At 38.2% G+C, this 19819-nt stretch overlaps 3 protein-coding genes across 4 annotated transcripts in view; 2 read left to right on the forward strand and 1 right to left on the reverse strand.

Moving 5' to 3' along the window:
- The window catches only part of LOC143740668 (uncharacterized), a 39993-nt gene that overhangs the window by 15684 nt on the left and 4490 nt on the right, over positions 1-19819 (forward strand). Inside the window, exons 6-7 of the mRNA XM_077232674.1 lie at positions 3683-3802; positions 3959-4695. Coding sequence (XP_077088789.1) covers positions 3683-3802; positions 3959-4605 — 767 coding nt within the window. The 3' untranslated portion in view covers positions 4606-4695. The remainder of the gene's footprint in view (positions 1-3682; positions 3803-3958; positions 4696-19819) is intronic.
- On the reverse strand, positions 11294-13559 carry LOC143740669 (uncharacterized). Its single transcript, XM_077232676.1, has 3 exons — positions 13390-13559; positions 12598-13234; positions 11294-11582 (listed from the first exon to the last, which is right to left on the reverse strand). Exons 1-3 carry the CDS (start codon positions 13445-13447, stop codon positions 11294-11296), a joined length of 984 nt encoding a protein of 327 aa, XP_077088791.1. The 5' UTR covers positions 13448-13559.
- The window catches only part of LOC143741187 (uncharacterized), a 62165-nt gene continuing 59440 nt past the window's right edge, over positions 17095-19819 (forward strand). For both annotated transcript variants that reach the window (XM_077233631.1, XM_077233630.1), the window contains exon 1: positions 17095-17490. The gene's annotated coding sequence lies outside the window, so the exon portion shown is untranslated. The remainder of the gene's footprint in view (positions 17491-19819) is intronic.

The following is a 19819-nucleotide window of genomic DNA, read 5'->3' on the forward strand; positions in this document are numbered from 1 at the left end:
TTGGTCCTGAAAAATGAATATTAATAAAAGAAATCAAGCCACAATGTCTCACTTTTTCTAGAGATTATTATGAAAAATATTAATTTCTCTTCTTTGGAAGGACTTAGCCTATTTTTTTTAACAAATAATTTCCCCAGTCTTTGAAAAAATCCTCTCACAAAAACCCACGAGGTCAAGATGAGTTGTCTTCTCTTTTTATACAGATGTGCGATTGTGTTGTCTGTTCCCGACCCTGTCAATCAAACGCTGAATCGGCGGAGCACGCCACCTGTCGAAACACTCAGAAGCTTCATTTAGCCGTAGTCACGTGACATGGGTGTTTTGAATCACGCTTCGGATCAGTGTTTCGAAACATCTGCGCTTCGGGATCTCGCAAAGCTTCGGAACGTCTGTTTCGCGTCAGCCATCCTTACAATAATCGGGCTTCAGTTTTCTCCGTTGAAATCAAGGGACTCGCTGTGTCCATTTCTTTTACTGTCTATGGTAGCACCGGGCTTAAAATCTTCTGCGTTTACTGTCGGGCCAGAAGCCAAGAAGCGCTTTACTAAAACACGCCGGTAACACCCCTTTCTGGAACAACGTCACACTAACCCATCATTTCACTAGTGGTGGGCAGATCGAGGCTTCGTGAAACAATGAAACAGTTGAAGCAAATGTGCCATATTGTGTCGAGGCTTCAAAACAATCCGACATCTGTCTCAACGGTGACACCTAGTGGTCATTTGGAGGTGTTGACATGAAACAACCTTGACAACGAGCCATTAAAAAATGTGTTGTTTTTTTATTATTGTACTTTTCGAATATGTGAAGCTTGTAACCTGTAGGCTACACACTGTGCATAATGTTATTTTGGTCATGAAAAATGAATATTAATAAAAGAAATCAAGTGAAAGTGACACGTGATGGCCAAGTATGGTAACCCATACTTGGAATTTGACCTCAGCATTTAACCCATCCAAGTAAGTGCACACACATTAGGAGCAGAGTAGTGAGTAGTGAACACACACACTGCAAACGTGGATACACACACCCGGAGCAGGGGGCAGCCTTCAGTGGCGCCCGGGGAGCGATTGGGGGTTAGGTGCCTTGCTGAAGGAGTCATATTCCAAGTGTACCGGTACTGAAATCGAACCAGCAACCTTTGGGTTACCAGTCCAACTCTGTTACCATTAGGCCCCAAATATTCTGCGGGCCACAGGGGGGAACTATCTAGCCGATGCGCTACCCGCAGCTTTTTCTCCTCTGTTTGAAGCAGAGGAGATTTTGCAGTTCTTTTCTGCACTTGAGCCACAATCAAGCCACAATGTCTCAGTTTTTTATAGATTTTTATTCAAAAATCTTAATTTCTCTGCTGTCAAAGGACTTAGCCTACTTCTTTTTTTATAGATCATTTCTCCAGCCTTTGAAAAAATCCTCTCACAAGGGACACTTGTTGCTGGCATGCAAAGATATTTTTTAGCAAGGACATACAAATGAGGAAATATTACTGCTTCCTCTTTCCAGTAAGTTAGGCGATCATGAGTTCTGGGCAAATACGCATCGTTCAGGTAATTTTTCACTTCCACTGTGGCATCAGCTGTAGCATTGTGTATAAAAGTTTGCTGGCATTTTTGTTGTTTAGGCTACCTGAATATAAAAAATCCAAACATTGATATTGTATCACAGGTTTACAATACAAAATGATAGATTGATCATAATGAATTAATTTGTGTCAAAATTGCACATTAGTCACACAGAAATAAAGTGTTTTACTGCTCGATCTATTTCACAAAAGAAAGAGGACACACTTATTCAGTGGAGGCTTTTTCTGTTTATTTGGTAGTTACAGGACATATTTACATCACATTTAGAAAGAATGATAATTTCTACAAAAATGCCACCAAAAACACAACCTGAGGTGCTTAGCACTCTCTCCCAGTACTAGTTATATTTTCAGTGAGGGAAACACAGTAAAGCTCCCGAAAAAAAAGTTGCTTTATTTTATGGTATCCGGTATAAAGAGACGAGACGTAGGCTACTGACAAATTAAATAGAAAAATGATTGTGATAGCCTTTATGATTTGCCTGATTTCTTCAAGCGTTCATATTTACTATGTATACTATAATGGTTAGCGTGCATAGTATTTTGGATTGGGTATAAATATTTCCACCTTATACGGTGATCAGAATCCACATCGGACCAGAATCCACATCGGACCAGAATCCACATTGGACCAGAATCCACATCGGACCAGAATCCACATCGGACCAGAATCCACATCAGATCACAAACAGAAGGCATTCAAACATGAAAGTGAGTTTTGAGTTAAATTATTTTAAAAGTCGTTAATGCTGACAGAATCATCCAGCGCTGCCGTCTCCAGACTCAGGTAAACTGTTCGCAACCACTCCTCGAGCCCGAGCTGGCCCGCTTTGGACCAAGGTATTCGGCAGGCCAGAAAACCCTGGTTGTTGGCCGCGAGGAAGCCCAGACGAGGCTCGATCAAGCCCCGGAAGTCACAGTGGAAATGCCACTGGCCCTGGCACGCCCGCTTTTGGCCCGACAGTGGAAACGCGGCTAATGAGCTAAGTCTGTCTCGGCGGGGAAAAAAAGAGGAGGTTAGGAGGAAAACAGAAAATAACAAATCTGGAGCTGAATTGAATATCGCACCAAATTTGTGATTGGCTGTTATGTGGTGTGGAGCCAGGGTGGGCCAAGCTTCTGATTGGGTGTTCTCTTTTAAAATGTTTGATTTTAAAACTCTGATATGTTTTATGTGTATACGTTATGTGTGAATATTCCCAAACTCTCTGACAGTGCAATTCTATGGGGTATGCGATGTAATTTTTATTTTAAAAAAAAACAATTAAAAACACATATGCCTGTATTAAAATGGGTGGTAAAACACGATTTCACTTTTCTAACTTTAGCTAGTGTGTAATGTTGCTGTTTGAGCATATACAACATCTGCAAAGTTACAGCGCTCAAAGTTCAAAGCAAAGGGAGATATTTGCTTTTAAAAAATTAAATTTCTAAGTTTTGGACTACACAACATTCCTCCAGGTTTGCTGACATCTGCAATTCCCATTATTTACATAAACCCCTCCTCCGAGAATACTTAATAAGCGGGGCGAGGCCATTTTATATTGCTGTTTTGGAGATGAGTTGTCGCAATGCCGTCGAAACGCTGCTGTTATTTTCATCCCTGTTGCAGGTCCACTTTGTTCAGCCTTCCTAGGGACGAGGGAGTTAGGGATCAATGGTTAAAATTAATTTTAACTCGGTCCCTCATAATTATGACCCAAATCTCGCTCTCTGTGCTGCACACGGAGGAAAGCTTCCACAATCTAGTTATACACATGTTGTTATTATTAGTTTTTTTTCTATTTTTTTCTATTTATTTATCTAATAAATGTATCGAATACATTTATTTTTTATTTAAACTTAAAATACATTGTTGAAGTTTTTTCATGAAGTTTGTTGTTTCATATATTGTGTCCTGATGTCTCAAAAAATCATGGAATTGTTTCTAAACGACTATTTGAGCAAAACATTTGCACCTGGATAATTGCGAGTGATTGTAAGTGTGATGATCATCTGCTAAATGAGCAACAACGACCACAATTCACTCCTTCAGTCAGTGAAGCTCCCACAGCCGTTCATGAGAGTTTAAATGCTGGGAATATTCCCATCTTCCCACAGGAGAAGAAGAAGCAAGCAGGAGGAATTACTCCAGGAGAAACTACGGACATACTATTGTAAAGATGGAGATTAAGGAAGAACCCTGCAGAATAAAAGATGAAGATACAGAGGAACAAACAGGTTGGTGTTTTCCTTCATTCTCTTTAATGACTGATGAGGAACATTAAGATGAAAACTGAAAAAGGACTGAATGTTTTGCTTACTTGTGACTAACATATTGTTCTAATTTCTCATTCTTTACTTGAATTTTTAAAATTGTGGACATGTTTATTTTAGACTTGATGGAAGTGAATGAAGACAAACAACATCAGTTTCAAAATCCTCACAATTTCACAAATGAAGATGGAAATGCAGTAATTTCGGAGACTTGTTTCCCACAAAAACAGGCTCGAAAATCTGGAGTCGAAGGATCTTTCACCTGCTCTGAGTGTGGAAAGAGTTTCACGCATAAAGGAAACCTTAATGTACACATGAGAATTCACACAGGAGAAAAACCGTTCACATGCTCTCAGTGTGGAAAGAGTTTCACTCAGAACAGTAAACTCAGAGATCATCTGCTCTCTCACTCTGGAGTGAGATCATTCAGCTGTGATCAGTGTGATAAAACATTTGTTTTGGAATCAAACTTAAGAGCACACTTTAAAGTCCATACTGGTGTGAAGCCTCACTTTTGTTCTTTTTGTGGAAAGAGTTTTTCACGAATACAGACTTTAAAAGATCATGAGAGTATTCATACTGGTGTGAGACCTCATGTGTGCTTTGACTGTGGAAAGAGCTTCATTACATCCAGCGACTTAAAAAGACACCAGAGAATTCATACTGGAGAGAAACCGTACAAGTGCTCTTTATGTGGGAAGAGTTTCAGCCGATCATCTAATTTACGGTATCATGAGAAAAAGCATTGCCTGAAGTCTTCTAAATGAGCAAAGTTCACATTCACGTCCATGATTTACAAATATTGTAGTTACAAATAAATTGACATTCAGATTGTTTAAATAGTGATTAAATATAGGGTTAAATTAGTAGTGAAGTTTTAACCTGCTAATAGTTTGATCAAGTATTGCCCTTCTCTTTTCTCAACTGCTGTAACATGATTTATAATGATATGATTCAACTTTACTGAACTTCAAACACTTATTTTGCATTAAAATATTTCTAAAGTTTGTCCTGTGAATTAGTGAGATTCATTTTTACTGTTTTTTGTTTAATGTATAGTCCGGGTTCATCATTTGCAAAGTCATTATTGCAAAATGTTTTTTTGTTTAAAAATTTGCTGTAGGTGATGTCATCAGCTCGTTAAATAAAATAAATGATCATAAAACAGCCATACAGTGTTGCATTAGGCTGTAAATACATCAAATCTATTCTGAAGGTCAATAGACCTTATTCAGAGCAGCGCTGTGACGGGTATGAAAGCGAGGCTGTGAGGGAAAGACTTGCTATATTTTCAGAGGCATCTACTGTAAAAAGCTGAATAAAGCTCCTAGATCACTAATAATTTTCCACAACTCATGTTGTCTGGAAGTTTTGTGACTATTGAAACTTCTCAAAGATATTTTGAAGTGTTTCATCAGCAGAACAATCCAAAACACATTAAGGTCAAATTTATTTGTAAAGCACATTTTAAAACAAACACAGTTGACCAAAGTGCTTAACAATGTCAAGATACACACAAATAAACAAAAAACAAACAATAGTGAAAGTCACAGTAGCAAAACTCAACTCGAGATGAAAGCTAAGCAATACAGGTGGTCTAAAGCAACGACTTAAACATTTCAGCGGTCCGAGCGGTTCTTATATGAACCGGTAGACTATTCCAGAGATTAGGACCAGCCCCTGAGGAACATCGACGAACATCTGATTGGACGACCTCAGTGCTTTGACAGGAGTGTGGACGTGTAAAAGTTCTGATAAATGAGAAGATGAAAACCTTTAAAAATCTTTAAAAAAAGCAATAAAATCTTTAAATCAATCCTGAAACGGACAGGAAGCCAGTTGTTTTGCTTAAAGGGACATTCGACAACTCTTGCCATTTCTTCGCTGATTTTCACTTTTGTTGTCGCATGTTTTCTCGACGAGCTCCTCTGCAGCTGTGAGGCGTATATTTCACAACACTGTCGTAAAAAAACTCACTTGCGGCCCCTCCTCCCCCTTTCTACTGCTGCTCATGTGCATCTGATATTATCGGAGCCGGCCAACTTTATCGTGTGGAGCTGTGTCTACCGAGGTGGTTAATATATCATACACATTGAGGGCGGCGTGTGTGTTTATGTTGGATTGCCGTAAAGCAGTTTGTGTTTCTCGCTCGTTCTCGCTTCTCACTAGAATTCCTATTTCCAATTTACCGGTACGTTAATCCTCATGTTGCAAGGTTGGTTTTCCACCTGGGAACGTTGGGGGGAGCGGGGAAAGTCACCATTCTCACCAGAACAGGTTATTTAACCATCCAAATGATTTCTAAACAGTTTTATTAAGTTGAAATAGTTGCCAAGTTCCCCTTTAAATTAAATAAAAATTAAATAAAAGTAAATTAATAAGTGCATCTCTGCACGTTCTTTTAACCCTGGCACTTGAGCATAGGAGGCTGCGTTATCCACTTGGTAAGATGAAAAAAAACACGGAGTCAATTAAACAAGTTCTGTAATCATTATTGCTTATACTGACTATACCTTGTTGTAATATAGAGTGTAAAAGAGAGCTGTGCCTAAATCCACTGTTGTCACGGAGCTAAAGGCAGTGAATTCCGCTAAAATGGTGAGTTGTTTCAAGATGGCACAAAATACATCAAGATGGCTGCCTCGGTGTGGAGCTCTCCAGCTATTGTGTTGTTTTTGTTCGTTTGTTCTGCGTTTAGTCATTCCTTTCCTATCAGTTTCACCAAAGACTAACTACTGGACATTAGGAAACACACACCAGAAAACTTTTCTACAGATTTTGATTATTCAGACGTTTTGCTGGACATTCTTGTCGGAGGTGCAGCGTTGTTGTTCAAACGCTCGGTCAGACGCAAACGCGGGAAGCGTGCCGGTGCGCTGGTTAAACTCCGCGAGCGCGGCCTCCGCACTGCACTCCCAAGTATTCATCTTGCGTATCTCCGATCCCTTCCTAACAAAATGTACGAACTTCTTCTCCTTACCCACATTATCAAGGATTTTTCTTACTCTGTTTGAAAACAGGTGGTTTGTGTTTCTACATCAACGAAAGTTGGTGTTCAGATGTAACAATACTGAAGAAGGTGTTTTCTCCTAATTTAGAGGCACATTTCATAAACTGCAAACCCTTCTACTCGCCTCGGGAGTTTTCCTCGTTCATTCTCGTAAATGTGTATATCCCTCCAGACGCGTGTGTGAGCATGGCGCTACAACAGCTGGCTAAACAAATAGCTGAAACGGAAAAAAGGTACCCAGACTCTCTTTTAATCATTCTTGGGGATTTTAACAAAGCAAATCTCTCCTGTGAACTACCAAAATACAGACAGCACGTTACATGTCCCACCAGAGACAGTAATATACTGGACCACTGTTACACCACAATAAGAAATGCATATCACTCCGTCCCACGGGCAGCTTTGGGGCTCTCTGATCACTGTTTGGTTCATCTCATACCGACCTACAGGCAGAAACTGAAATCAGCTAAACCTGTAATAAGGACTGTAAAAAGATGGACTAATGAAGCAGAGCAGAATCTACAGGCCTGCTTTGATTGCACTGATTGGACTGTTTTTGAAGCTGCTACCAATGATCTGGATGAGCTCACAGATACTGTAACATCATATATAAGTTTCTGTGAGGATACATGCATTCCTACCAGGACATTCTTATCATTCACTAATGATAAACCATGGTTTACTGGGAAACTCAAACAGCTTCGTCATGCAAAAGAGGATGCTAACAGAAGTGGGGATAAAATCTTGTATAACCAGGCCAGAAACAGACTGACAAAGGAAATCACAGTTGCTAAAAGAAGCTACTCTGAAAAACTGAAAAAACAGTTTTCATCCAACGACCCATCATCAATCTGGAATGGCCTGAGGAACATCACCAACTACAAGTCACCATCCCCCCGATCTGTGGACAATCAACAACTTGCTGATGATTTATATTCATTCTACTGCAGGTTTGAAAAACCCAGTCTCACACCACACACCCGTTTTGATCTGCACTTCACACATTCACCATCACCTCCTGCACCCCCCCCCCCCCCCCCTCCTGCCATCCAACCTGAGCTTAAGGTCTGTGTGGAGGACGTGAGCCGAGTCTTCAAAAAACAGAAGACTAGGAAAGCCTCAGGCCCAGACGGCATCTCATCTGCTTGTTTAAAAGCCTGCGCTGACCAACTGGCCCCGGTCTTCACGCAGATCTTCAACAGATCATTGGAGCAGTGTGAAGTTCCCTGCTGCTTCAAACGCTCCACTATCATTCCGGTCCCAAAAAAAAAAAAAAATCACTGGACTAAATGACTACAGACCTGTCGCTCTCACGTCTGTGGTCATGAAGTCGTTTGAAGTCATTCTGTTTACCTGGCGTTAGGCCTCTGAGTTCGATAGCATTCATGTTAACAGGCCTCAGGCTTTTGATGCCCATTTGTATTTAACCTAGCCTGCTGCGTTTACTATGAGTTCGCTAGCATTTATGCTAATCGGCGCTAATGGGTAAAGCAATGCAAAGGTGCTGATTGTGTCAAGCTAAGGTGGTGAGCCTGCTGTGTGCATATGCTAATAGGGTACTTAGCCACAATTGGCTAGCGGCGTACTGTTTAATGCCAGTGAAACACAACAAATTATTTTGTTTGTGGGTTATAAAAAGAAATGTTACCTTTCCATACTGTTGCTAAATGTTAGTTTGTTAAATAATGATGTTAAAAATTGTGGATTTAAATGTTTACTGGAGGGGTGCATTCTTTATAAATATAGGATAAATAAGCACGCTAATGCCTTAATGCCTCTAATTTAACAGGGCTGCCAACTCTCACGCATTGAGCGTGAGACACACGCAATTGACCCAATTCTCACGCTCTCACGCCACACCCCCGATTTCTCACGCTTAAGTGTCAACCCGGTAGGTAAAATGCCTGAAAGATGAGTTTATCTATATATCTACCTGTTGAGCCACTCGCGATCGACTAGTTATACCGCAAATTAGTTAAATATCCCGTTATCTAGAGTAAAGATATTGTGCTCCAAACCGCGCGCACGGCAGAGGTAAGCGAGCGAGAGACCTTGCGTGTGCAGACCACCCCCCCCGTTGGAGTAGTCTCACGCCAAGCTAAACTCAAAAGTTGGCAGCCCTGAATTTAAGCTAATACAAGTTGATCAATGTTTACATACAATTCGTGCAGTTTTATTCTTAATACTGGTAATGTTACTAAGGTTTTATAAAACTTGAATTTGAAATGTGTGTTTTTAAGAAGGATGTAATTTCTGATGTAAACATAGGCCTACTTTTGATACTGGAGAGAAATTCATATAGTTTTGATATGTGAGAAGAAACATAAGAGCTGTTGTACAACAAGAGAGAGATTTTGATATTGCATTATAGGTGTACTGAAATTATCTCATTTTATTCTATAGTAGCCTGTAGAAGTCCATTTATTCACTGAATGGTAATTGAGAGAAATGATTTGGCCTTATTTATAGGTCAGGTTTTGGTGAAGAGTTGGAAACATCGAGCAGAGATCCCTTCCACAGAGTGATACAGATCCAGACGTTCTCCCAGAGATTTATACATTCCCAGTCGGGGTGGCGTGCCAACCGTGTTTGTGACTCTGACTTTAGACGGATTGCCAGGATCATCTTCTTCATCTTCATGGTGGTAGGACAAACACTAACACAAACTAAAAAGGGCCCCAACGAGTAAAAACTGAACTCTTGTCAGTAAAGGAATCGAGGACGAACTGAGCTCAAAGAACCTAAAAAAAAGGCGTTTGATTACGTGCACACTTTATTATTTTAATTTGTTATTTTTCAGAAATGTGTTCTTATATGTATGTACCAGCCCTGTGTATTTAATACAGTTTATGCAAACTGTCATTCTGGTGTGGTATTCCTTTTATTGCCATTCAATTCTCAGGCTCTTAACAATTTAGCGTCTTCTGATTCTGGTCCAAATTCATATTACTATTATTATCTAAGACTACTTTAGGCTACTACATCTATGTACATTATTACTACCTCGTAATAGGGTTACATAAAGATAATGTCATAGAAAATAATGTGAAAACATCTTGAGCTTGTGTTGATCACAGACCTTATTTAAAAAACTCTTTTACCTCCGTTTTTTACAAAAATATGCTGTGCAGTGACTGTCTAAAGCATGTAAATATACAACCGTGAAATGTTACTTTAAACGGGTTAAACCGTAGATCCGTAGATCGACGTTAACCCGGGGTTAAGCTCAGTGTGAATAAAACAGTTTATAAGTGGCAGGGTATGATTTATGTCTCAAATATAGACATGAGAAAAACAGAACTTCAAAACTTTGTTATTCCTGACTACAACACAAGGTATTGTTAAAGACACATCCAACATTTCAGACCATTTTAAGGAGCCACGGATAACAGAGATGTTTGCATTATATTTCCTGTTCTAACTGAGCTTATTTCTGTCATTGGTTTGCATCATGTATGCTTGTGGATTTAAATGTGCACATATATATTGTTATTAGTTTTTTAATAGTTTTTTATTTCTATTTATTTATCTAATAATTTATCTAATAAAAATTGTAGGATTGAAAATAATCCAAGACATTTGAAATGAACATTTGCTTTGCAGGACATTCCCTTGACTGTACGTTCACACCGCCGCCGGCGAGAGCGGCAAAATTCGCTCTCGCCGCCCTGCCAGCGACGCCGTGGAAAGATTCGTGGACGCTCTGATGCTCTGACGTAGATCCAGCGCGTGGTCTTTTTTACAACTGTATTTAAAGGGGCCACAAAGCAAACAAGCATGTCGATAGTTTTTTTTGCAGAAAATTGATCGTTAGAAAAAACTTTGCTAATGAAATAAACAAATTAAAAGCCATTTGTGTGGTGTGGCTTTTGTGTTCATGGTTAAGTGCTATTATAATTTGCATTCCCGCTGAAAAACAAGCGTTCTAGCGCGAAAATATTGCCTAAATAGTTTTGTGCGCCTTTTGATCAAATTCAAATGATCAACCTCCTCAATTTTCCTTGGGAACTAATGTGGTCGGAAACAAAGTTTACAGGACTGCGTTCTCTGGACTCCTCTCAAACGGAGCACTTCTATATTCCGATTGGTTGCCGCCGGTCCGCGTCATTGCTTATTATTACCATAAAGTTGACCTGACTTCAACTCTCCTCGCCGCTCTCACCGTCCAAGACGCGCCGCGCCGCTCTCGCCGGAGCTCGCCGCCGGCTCTCATTGAAAATTAATGACTTCCGGCCACTTTGACGCTCTCGCCGGCGGCGGTGTGAACGCACAGTGACTGTCATCCTCTTTCTACCACAAGGATCATTTGGAGTTCCCAAAGGCACAGAATTACTAGATACACATAATACTAATTTAACCCTTAGATTGAATCACTCAATCTGCAATCTGAATGTCAAATTATTTATAAGTACAATATGTGTAAATCATGTCTATGTGAACTTTGCTCACTTAGACGACTTCAGGCAAAGCTTTCTCTCGTGATATTGTAGATTAGATGATTCGGTGAATCTCTTTCCACAGTGTGAGCACTTGTACGGTTTCTCTCCAGTATGAATTCTCTGGTGGGATTTTAAGTCACTGGATATAGTGAAGGTCTTTCCACAGTCAGAGCACACATAAGGTCTCACACCAGTATGAATACGCTCATGCACTTTTAAATACTTCAGTAGTGAAAAACTCTTTCCACAAAAAGAACAAACATGAGGCTTCACAGCAGTATGGATTTTAAGATGTCTTTTTAACACAAGCTCAAGATGTTTTCACATTATTTTCTACAACATTATCAATACCTGCTTGTGATTTTGTTAAAGCTTTTACTTGTCTAGAATAAGGCAGTTGTTGAGAAGTGGGGCTACAGAGATTGTCAGTGGATATTAAACAGCACATCCACATCTACTCACTAGTTACTTTCACAACACAGACTGTACAAAGACGGACAGTGCGTCTCTGCTTCTTCCACTGTACAAAATGAAGCCAAAGTTTCCCAGTAACGGTCGTTGCCGATTACGTCGTTCAGGGTCTGCGCAGTTTCACAGCCTCGTTGTGTTTATAATCACACTTTTGCAAACAATTGTGACAAAAAAAGGAAAATGTTTTTAAATGAAGACTGAAAGAGTTGCCAAAGTTTAATAGTGGAGATGTTGTTTATTTTTGTGTTATTTAATGTGTTTTGGATTGTTCTGCTGATGAAACACTTCAAAATATCTTTGAGAAGTTTCAATAGTCACAAAACTTCCAGACAACATGAGTTGTGGAAAATTATTAGTGATCTCGGAGCTTTATTCAGCTTTTTACAGTAGATGCCTCTGAAAATATAGCAAGTCTTTCCCTCACAGCCTCGCTTTCATACCCGTCACAGCGCTGCTCTGAATAAGGTCTATTGACCTTCAGAATAGATTTGATGTATTTACAGCCTAATGCAACACTGTATGGCTGTTTTATGATCATTTATTTTATTTAATGAGCTGATGACATCACCTACTGCACAACATTTTTAAACAAAAAAAAATGTAATATGACTTTGCAAAAGATGAACCCAGACTAGACATTAAACAAAAAACAGAAAAAAAATAATCTCACCACAGTTCACCTGAAAAACTTGAGAAATCTTTTAATGCAAAACAATCAACATGTTAAAACATGTTAGAACTTAGATTTTATCACTATTTAAACAATCTGAATGTCAATTTATTTGCAAGTACAATATTTGTAAATCATCCATGTGAATGTGAACTTTGCTCATTTAGACGACTTCAGGCAAAGCTTTTTCTCATGAGACCGTTGACTAAATAATCCAGTGAAACTCTTCCCACATGAAGAGCAGTTGTACGGTTTCTCTCCAGTATGAATTCTCTGGTGTGTTTTTAAGCGGCATTGTGTAGTGAATGTCTTCCCACAGTCAAAGCACATATAAGGTTTCTCACCAGTGTGAACTCTCTCATGAGATTTCATGTTTCCTGACTGAGAGAATCTCTTTCCGCAGTGTGAGCACTTGTACGGTTTCTCTCCAGTATGAACTTTAAGGTGTCTTCTTAAGTTTGATTCCACAACAAATGTTTTATCACACTGATCACAGCTGAATGATCTCAATCCAGCGTGACGGCGCAGATGATCTCTGAGATTATTGTTCTGAGTGAAACTCTTTCCACACTGAGAGCATGTGAACGGGTTTTCTCCTGTGTGAATTCTCATGTGTTTCTCAAGGCCTGATTTTTGTGTCCAAGTCTTTCCACACTCAGAACAGGTGAAAGATTTTCCAGTTTTTCGAGCTCGTTTTTGTGTGAAACACTTTTCGGTCTGTTGAATGACTGCGTTTCCATCTTCATTTTTGAAATGCTGAGGTTTTTGAAACTGATGTTGTTTGTCTTTATTCACTTCCATCGAGTCTAAAATCAACATATCACATTTTCAAAATTCAAATAAAGGAGAAATGAGAACAACAATAAATATACTCACAATTAAGCATAAATGTTGTCCTTTTTTCAGTTTTCATCTTAATGTTCCTCATCAGTCATTAAAGAGAATGAAGGAAAACACCAACCTGTTTGTTCCTCTGTATCTTCATCTTTTATTCTGCAGGGTTCTTCCTTAATCTCCATCTTTACAATAGTATGTCCGTAGTTTCTCCTGGAGTAATTCCTCCTGCTTGCTTCTTCTTCTCCTGTGGGAAGATGGGAATATTCCCAGCATTTAAACTCTCATGAACGGCTGTGGGAGCTTCACTGACTGAAGGAGTGAATTGTGGTCGTTGTTGCTCATTTAGCAGATGATCATCAGACTTACAATCACTGCAATTATCTTCGTAATTATCTACGTTCGTGACTCTCCTGTTCGAACTCGTTCATCAAAATGAACGAATCTTTTTTCGAGTAATTTAGTTCATTCAACGAACGAAATGACTTGAAAAAAGATTTGTTCATTTTGATGAACGAGTTCGAACAGGATCGCGAACGCGCATCACAGAACAGAGCAAGACGAACATATGTGCTTATAAAACTTAAACTTTTTTATTTATTTTTGAAATGACCGATCGTTTCGCTAGATAAGACCCTTATTCATCGCCTGGTGTCGTTTAAAGCCATTTGAAGCTGAACTGAAACTGTCATTTGGACCTTGGACCGTTTGGTACCCAATCAAGTCCATTATATGGAGAAAAATCCTAGAATGTGTTCATCAAAAACCTTAATTTCTTTTCGACTGAAGAAAGAAAGACATGGACATTTTGGATGACATGGGGGTGAGTAAATTATCAGCAAAAGTTTTTTAAAAAGTGAACTACTCCTTTAAGACGCATTAAGTTAGGGTTACAGTACTGCGTAAAACTATTGGGTGTAATCATACCTTCCCAGCAAGGTGTCTTTTACTAAAGGTTGCTGGAGGTAATAGATACAATACATTTTTTGTCAGTAAATCAGTGGGCAGGGAAGATGAGCAAGGATCAGGGAGGTATTGTAGAGCACACTAGTTGGTTACCTTATTTGTGTTTTGAGTATTTGAGTATTGAGCGTGGTTTTCTACAGGAAAAAGATAAGTGGGAAGTGGCACCAAAAATAGAGGAATATCTTAATTCAATCAGTGAGAGTACTCTTGTTTTTACAGATGGATCTAGAGATCCAGTTAGTGGGGAACTGGATGTGGGGTGTATGTGGTGTGTATTAATGGCAATTTTATGGGTTCTATGGTGGATTGAGGAAGTAAAACATAGAGAAGTCATTATTGGCTCTGATTCTGCAGCTGCTCTAGAAAATTCAAGAGTAGGACAATCTAAAGCACGTCCTGACATTGTAAATGACATCTTGAATGTGTTTATTTGCTTGCAACATCAGGTTTTGCATGGGTTCCCGACACGCTCGGGTGAGGGGGAATGAGCGGGTGGATAACATTGCAAAGGAGAGCTTAGGAAGAGAAGTAGATGTCCATGTATTATTAGGGAGAGTGGAACTGAGAGAAAGGTAACAATAATATAATAAGATAACTATAATAAGATAATATTGTTATAAATGGGTTTGGCTTAAAGAAAATTTTGGTTTCGTCTATACTAGGTAGGCTACTTATAGCTACTATATTGACTGGGTTAAATAGAATTGCATTACTAAAAAGAGACTAAAATACGATTTTCATTGACTAAAACTAGACTATGTCTTTCGTCGACTAAAACTAGAATAAAATGTCATCAGTTTTCATCGACTAAAACTACACTAGTTTAATGGCGGATCACAGACCAGCATTTATAGGTACATACCGCCACCTACTGTACAGGAGTGTGTATCAGGGCTTTACATAATTCAGGTAAAAAAATGTATTATATTAATAATAATTTATTAAAAGCACACACACATATACACAAATATATACATACACACACACACACACACATATATATATATATATATATATATATATATATATATGTATATATATGTACACACACACACACACATATATAGACACATATATACACACACACACACACACACACACAAACACACATACACACACAAATATGCAAAAGAAACTAACTCAAAATAACTATACCTAACCTATATAATGTTATCTAATCCTGTATTTCTTAGAAAAAGAAAGAGAGCCTCCCAACAATCCCTCATCTTCTCATTCCTTCCTAAAATCCCTTCCAAATTCCATCCACGTTCTAATCCGTACATTTTGTCACGTAAAATGATCCTCTCAGCACTATATTAATTACACCACAAAATAACATGCTCAACATTTTCTGATACATTACAACTGTCACATTTATCAGAAATGCATTTTGCCATTAAATACAAAGTTGACTTTAATCCAGTGTGTCCAAGTCTTAGTCTTGCAAGAGTGCAACACTTTCCTTTATGTGTTTTCACCATGATTGATTTTTGTATATTATAATAGTGTCTTCCTTTGCTATCTGAGTCCCACTACTTCTGCCACAAATCCCTCACAACCTTTTTAATGAATGATTTGGCCTCACCTTTTCCAAATGGAACTTTCATAATTTTATTCTTGTTTAAATTCAACGCTCTGTTTGCAATCTCATCTGCCTTCTCATTTCCCTCTACACCAGCATGAGCAGGAACCCAACAAAACTGTACATCAGTTCTTTGTATTCTTAACAGTGTTGTAAATATTTCCAACAATAAATCATCTCTAGAGGTTTCTTTTGAGTTTAAGCTACTAAGAAGTGTAGCAGAGTCTGAACAATTACAACTCTCTCCGGCCTTACCTCTTCTATCCATTGTAATCCTAGGATTATAGCAATAATTTCAGCTGTAAATACAGATACTCCATCATTAATTCTTTTGCATATTACAACATTAAACTCCGGTATATATACTCCTACTCCTACATGCTCACTCCTTGGGTCTTTAGATCCGTCGGTAAATATTGTCATGTAATTATAATAATTAATTTCCACATAATTATGAACCAAACATCCAATATTATCCGCATTCCTTGCAGCCCATGCTCTCTTCAGTTCTATAAGATGAGAGTCAACCTTGGGCACTGGGAATATCCATGCAGTGTTTGGTTCATACTCTACCCTGTTTACTCCATATTCCTCAGCTACTGTAGAAATATTCCAACCAAATCCTTTACATTTTTTGTTGTTGTGTATACTCCCAACAATCACTTAGCACCTTTCCAGCGGGTTGGTTGCCTCCTCTCCCCCTCCCTCTCAGACATGACACCGGCTTTGAGTGTGTGACCGGCTGATGATTGGCTGTTCTGACTTAAAGGGTAAGTTCGGCGTTTTACAAGTAAAGCCCTGTTTTAAGATCGTTTCAGATTAAATCGAACGGTTAAGATTAAAATTTGGACACATGCTGCTAACACAAGAACCGGAAGACAATACAATGCTGAATAAAGTCGTAGTTTTTGTTATTTTTGGACCAAAATGTATTTCCGATGCTTCAAAACATTCTAACTAACCCACTGATGTCACATGGACTACTTTGATGATGTCTTTATTTCCTTTCTGGACAAGGACAGTATACCGTTCATACATTTTCAATGGAGGGACAGAAAGCTCTCGGACTAAATCTAAAATATCTTAAACTGTGTTCTGAAGATGAACGGAGGTCTTACGGGCTTGGAGAGAAATGAGGGTGAGTCATTAATGACATCATTTTCATTTTTGGGTGAACTATCCCTTTAAGGATTGAGAGATGGGAAAAACTCACTTTCAAGTTTCGAAAAAAAAAAACAATACTTTTTTAACCTTTTGGCTTCCCGTACATCCAGTAGTGCTTCTCGCTCGTATTCAGTTCTGATGGTACGTATGGTAACTCGGCAACTACGCATGACTTGTAGTATGATTGCGTAAAGGGAACAGGAATGCCTGAAGGGAACAGAATCGACTATTTCACCGGAATCCTACAAGAAGAAGAAGAAGAAGAAGAAGAAGAAGAAGAAGAAGAGAGGGAGATTTGACGATCGCTAGAGAGTTCTGGGAGTTTAAAAGATTAGTGTGTTAAACTTACGTCTCGTGTTTTAAAAACTTTTGTTTGTTTTGCTTGCGTTTTATACTCTGTACAAGATTTTAAAAAAATCGCAGAGTTCCTCTGCCTGAAAAACAGGCGTTCGGGTGATCTGTTGATTTATTTCGGCTCATTTGAGTGAAGAGGCCACAACGCTCCCCAGCAACAGGGTGGGTTATTTTGACGTGTGTGTGTATGTTTTGTGTGTGTTGTGTGTTGTGTGTGTGTGTGTGTGGGGGGGGGGGGGGGGGGTATTCATGCGTGTATATTTACTGTTCATATTTTGACTTTGTACTTACATGTAGTAAGTGAAGTTTTGGCGTTTTATACTGTTGTTCGTGTTTTGAAAGGAACTAAGTGTACTATGAGGTACTGCCCAGCTTACAATTTTAGGTTATAAGAACGTTTCCATAACGTTCCCATTAAGTTATGAAAACGTTATTTCTGAATGTTCTAGGAACGTTAAAAGCGTCCAGTTTTTTAGACGTTGTATTAACCTTATTTCTTGGTTATAAGAACGATATTAAAAACGTTATTAGAACGTTCAATTATTTTGTTATATAAACGTTGTTGTATTAACGTTATTGCTTTGCTATTAGAATGTTATTCAAAACGTTAGAACGTTCAATTATCTTGTTATATAAACGTTGTATTAACGTTCTTGCTTGGTTATAATAACGTTATTCAAACGTTATTAGAACGTTCAATTATCCCGTTATATAAACGTTCTCTTAATGTTTTTCTAAGATTACGAAAAACGTTCCACACTTATTTAAACATTCTCAATGTGTTTGCATATAATGTATATAATACATGACAATCATTTTATGAAAGCACCTTAAACGTAAGAGAACCATTCAGATTTTAAAATGAGACAAAAAATAAGACAAAAAGATCTAGAAATATAATTAAAAACAAAAAGACCTATGAATCATGTCTATAATATGTGTAATGTAGTCCACTGAAGGCGAGATGAAGTGAACCAAAGTGTAGTTTATTCCAAGATACAGACACAAGCGAAACAGACTTGGGTTACATTGAAATATGAAATTAACATGAAAATAAACCTGGACTAAACATAGAACAAACTGTGATTAAACTTCAAAATAATGAAATATAAAACAAAACCTAAAACTAGACATGAGAGTAATAAAAAATAAAATAAAAATATTTAAATGGCATTATCCATAGTCCATCGGACTGGACTTGACTGGACTCTGGAGATACTGCAGGGAGAAAAGAAAACAGTGTTGCATTAAAGTGTGGCGAGATTAATATAAAAGCACTGGGATGCTGTACTTGCTCATGCAGAAGATCTCATTTGATTTTCTGACCATTTACAAACAGTTCAATTTGCTTTGGAATATTGGGAGAAAACATGAAGATATGAGACAAGCTTCTCTGCTCTTGTCCCAAAGCCCTCTCAAAGCTCAGAGCCAGATGCTATTAAATTTCTATTGCTTTCCATGCTCAAGGACTTTTTATTGTTTCTATTTTAATGCACTCTTAAAGTTTGAATTACATTAATGAGCCATGCCACACCCCACAACTTCAATCTAATGATAAACTTTGTTAAATCAACCATTTATAAGTTTTATTGTTTAAATTTAAGGCTGGTTTCTGCTGTAAAACATGGACTCACGATGCCTTGACAGTGAACAATACCGGCTTTTGTGACAAAACGTGTTTAGGGTTCAGAACGTGCAATATGTGGAGAATAATGCACAGTTAAGTTCTTTTTTTAAAAATATATAAAGTATTTAAAAATATCTAAAGTATTTTTACATTAATATAAAGTCGAGAGACACGTTTAGAAACTGTTGAGCCTTTCTGAAATTGAAAGAGAAAGACCAGGAAAAAGCACTTAAACGTTCACAGGCTGAAACGGATGATGACGGACAACTGGCCAAAGAGCATTTAGTGTTTCACTTCAAAATTAAGGACAAAATGGACATTTTCCTTAAGTGTCTGGACAAAAGGAGTCTCAGAATGAATTGCATGTTTAGGGAGATGTGATTTATTTCGGTTTTTAAGTTAAATGCCTGTATCTCTGAATTGCAAACGATTCCTTTGTCGGTAATTTGCACACATTCACACGGTTAATCGATGTCTGATTACAGCAATAAACCCTCATCGATATTCATTCAGCTTTTCTATGAACTGAATTGAAGAATTGATAGTTTAAGAGTGCTGGAAATGTAGAGCTAATTTCTGATAATAACACCGCTTTTAGGAAGATAAATTCATTATTTGTTTGTAATTTTTGAGTTGGTAAAAAGAAAGTACTTAAAGGGATGGTAAAACGCATTTTTTCGAAGGCTTGATTGTGTTTGTGGGGTGCACTGTAACGTGTTAATGCTTCGTTTTTTAAAAATTGCATTATTTTTCATATATTTTACCTTTATTCTACACTGCTCTGTCCCTCCTTGTAAAAACGGTCTGATGGTTTCCTGGGTTCTATGAAGCCAGTCCCTCAAAACTATGTAATGGGCTCAGATT

The sequence above is a fragment of the Siphateles boraxobius genome, unplaced genomic scaffold (assembly GCF_051911475.1).
Source record: "Siphateles boraxobius isolate OS27281-9 unplaced genomic scaffold, OSU_SipBor_1 18, whole genome shotgun sequence".
NCBI lineage: Eukaryota > Metazoa > Chordata > Actinopteri > Cypriniformes > Leuciscidae > Siphateles > Siphateles boraxobius.

Excerpts from the sequence above, each read along its gene's own strand:
- LOC143740669 (XM_077232676.1), bottom strand. The coding sequence starts at position 13,447 with ATGGAGATTAAGGAAGAACCCTGCAGAATAAAAGATGAAGATACAGAG. Across the intron at positions 13,235-13,389 it reads AGATACAGAGGAACAAACAG|ACTCGATGGAAGTGAATAAA; the intron begins GTTGGTGTTTTC and ends TGTTGATTTTAG. Across the intron at positions 11,583-12,597 it reads AAAAAGCTTTGCCTGAAGTC|ACATCTTAAAATCCATACTG; the intron begins GTCTAAATGAGC and ends TGTGTTAAAAAG.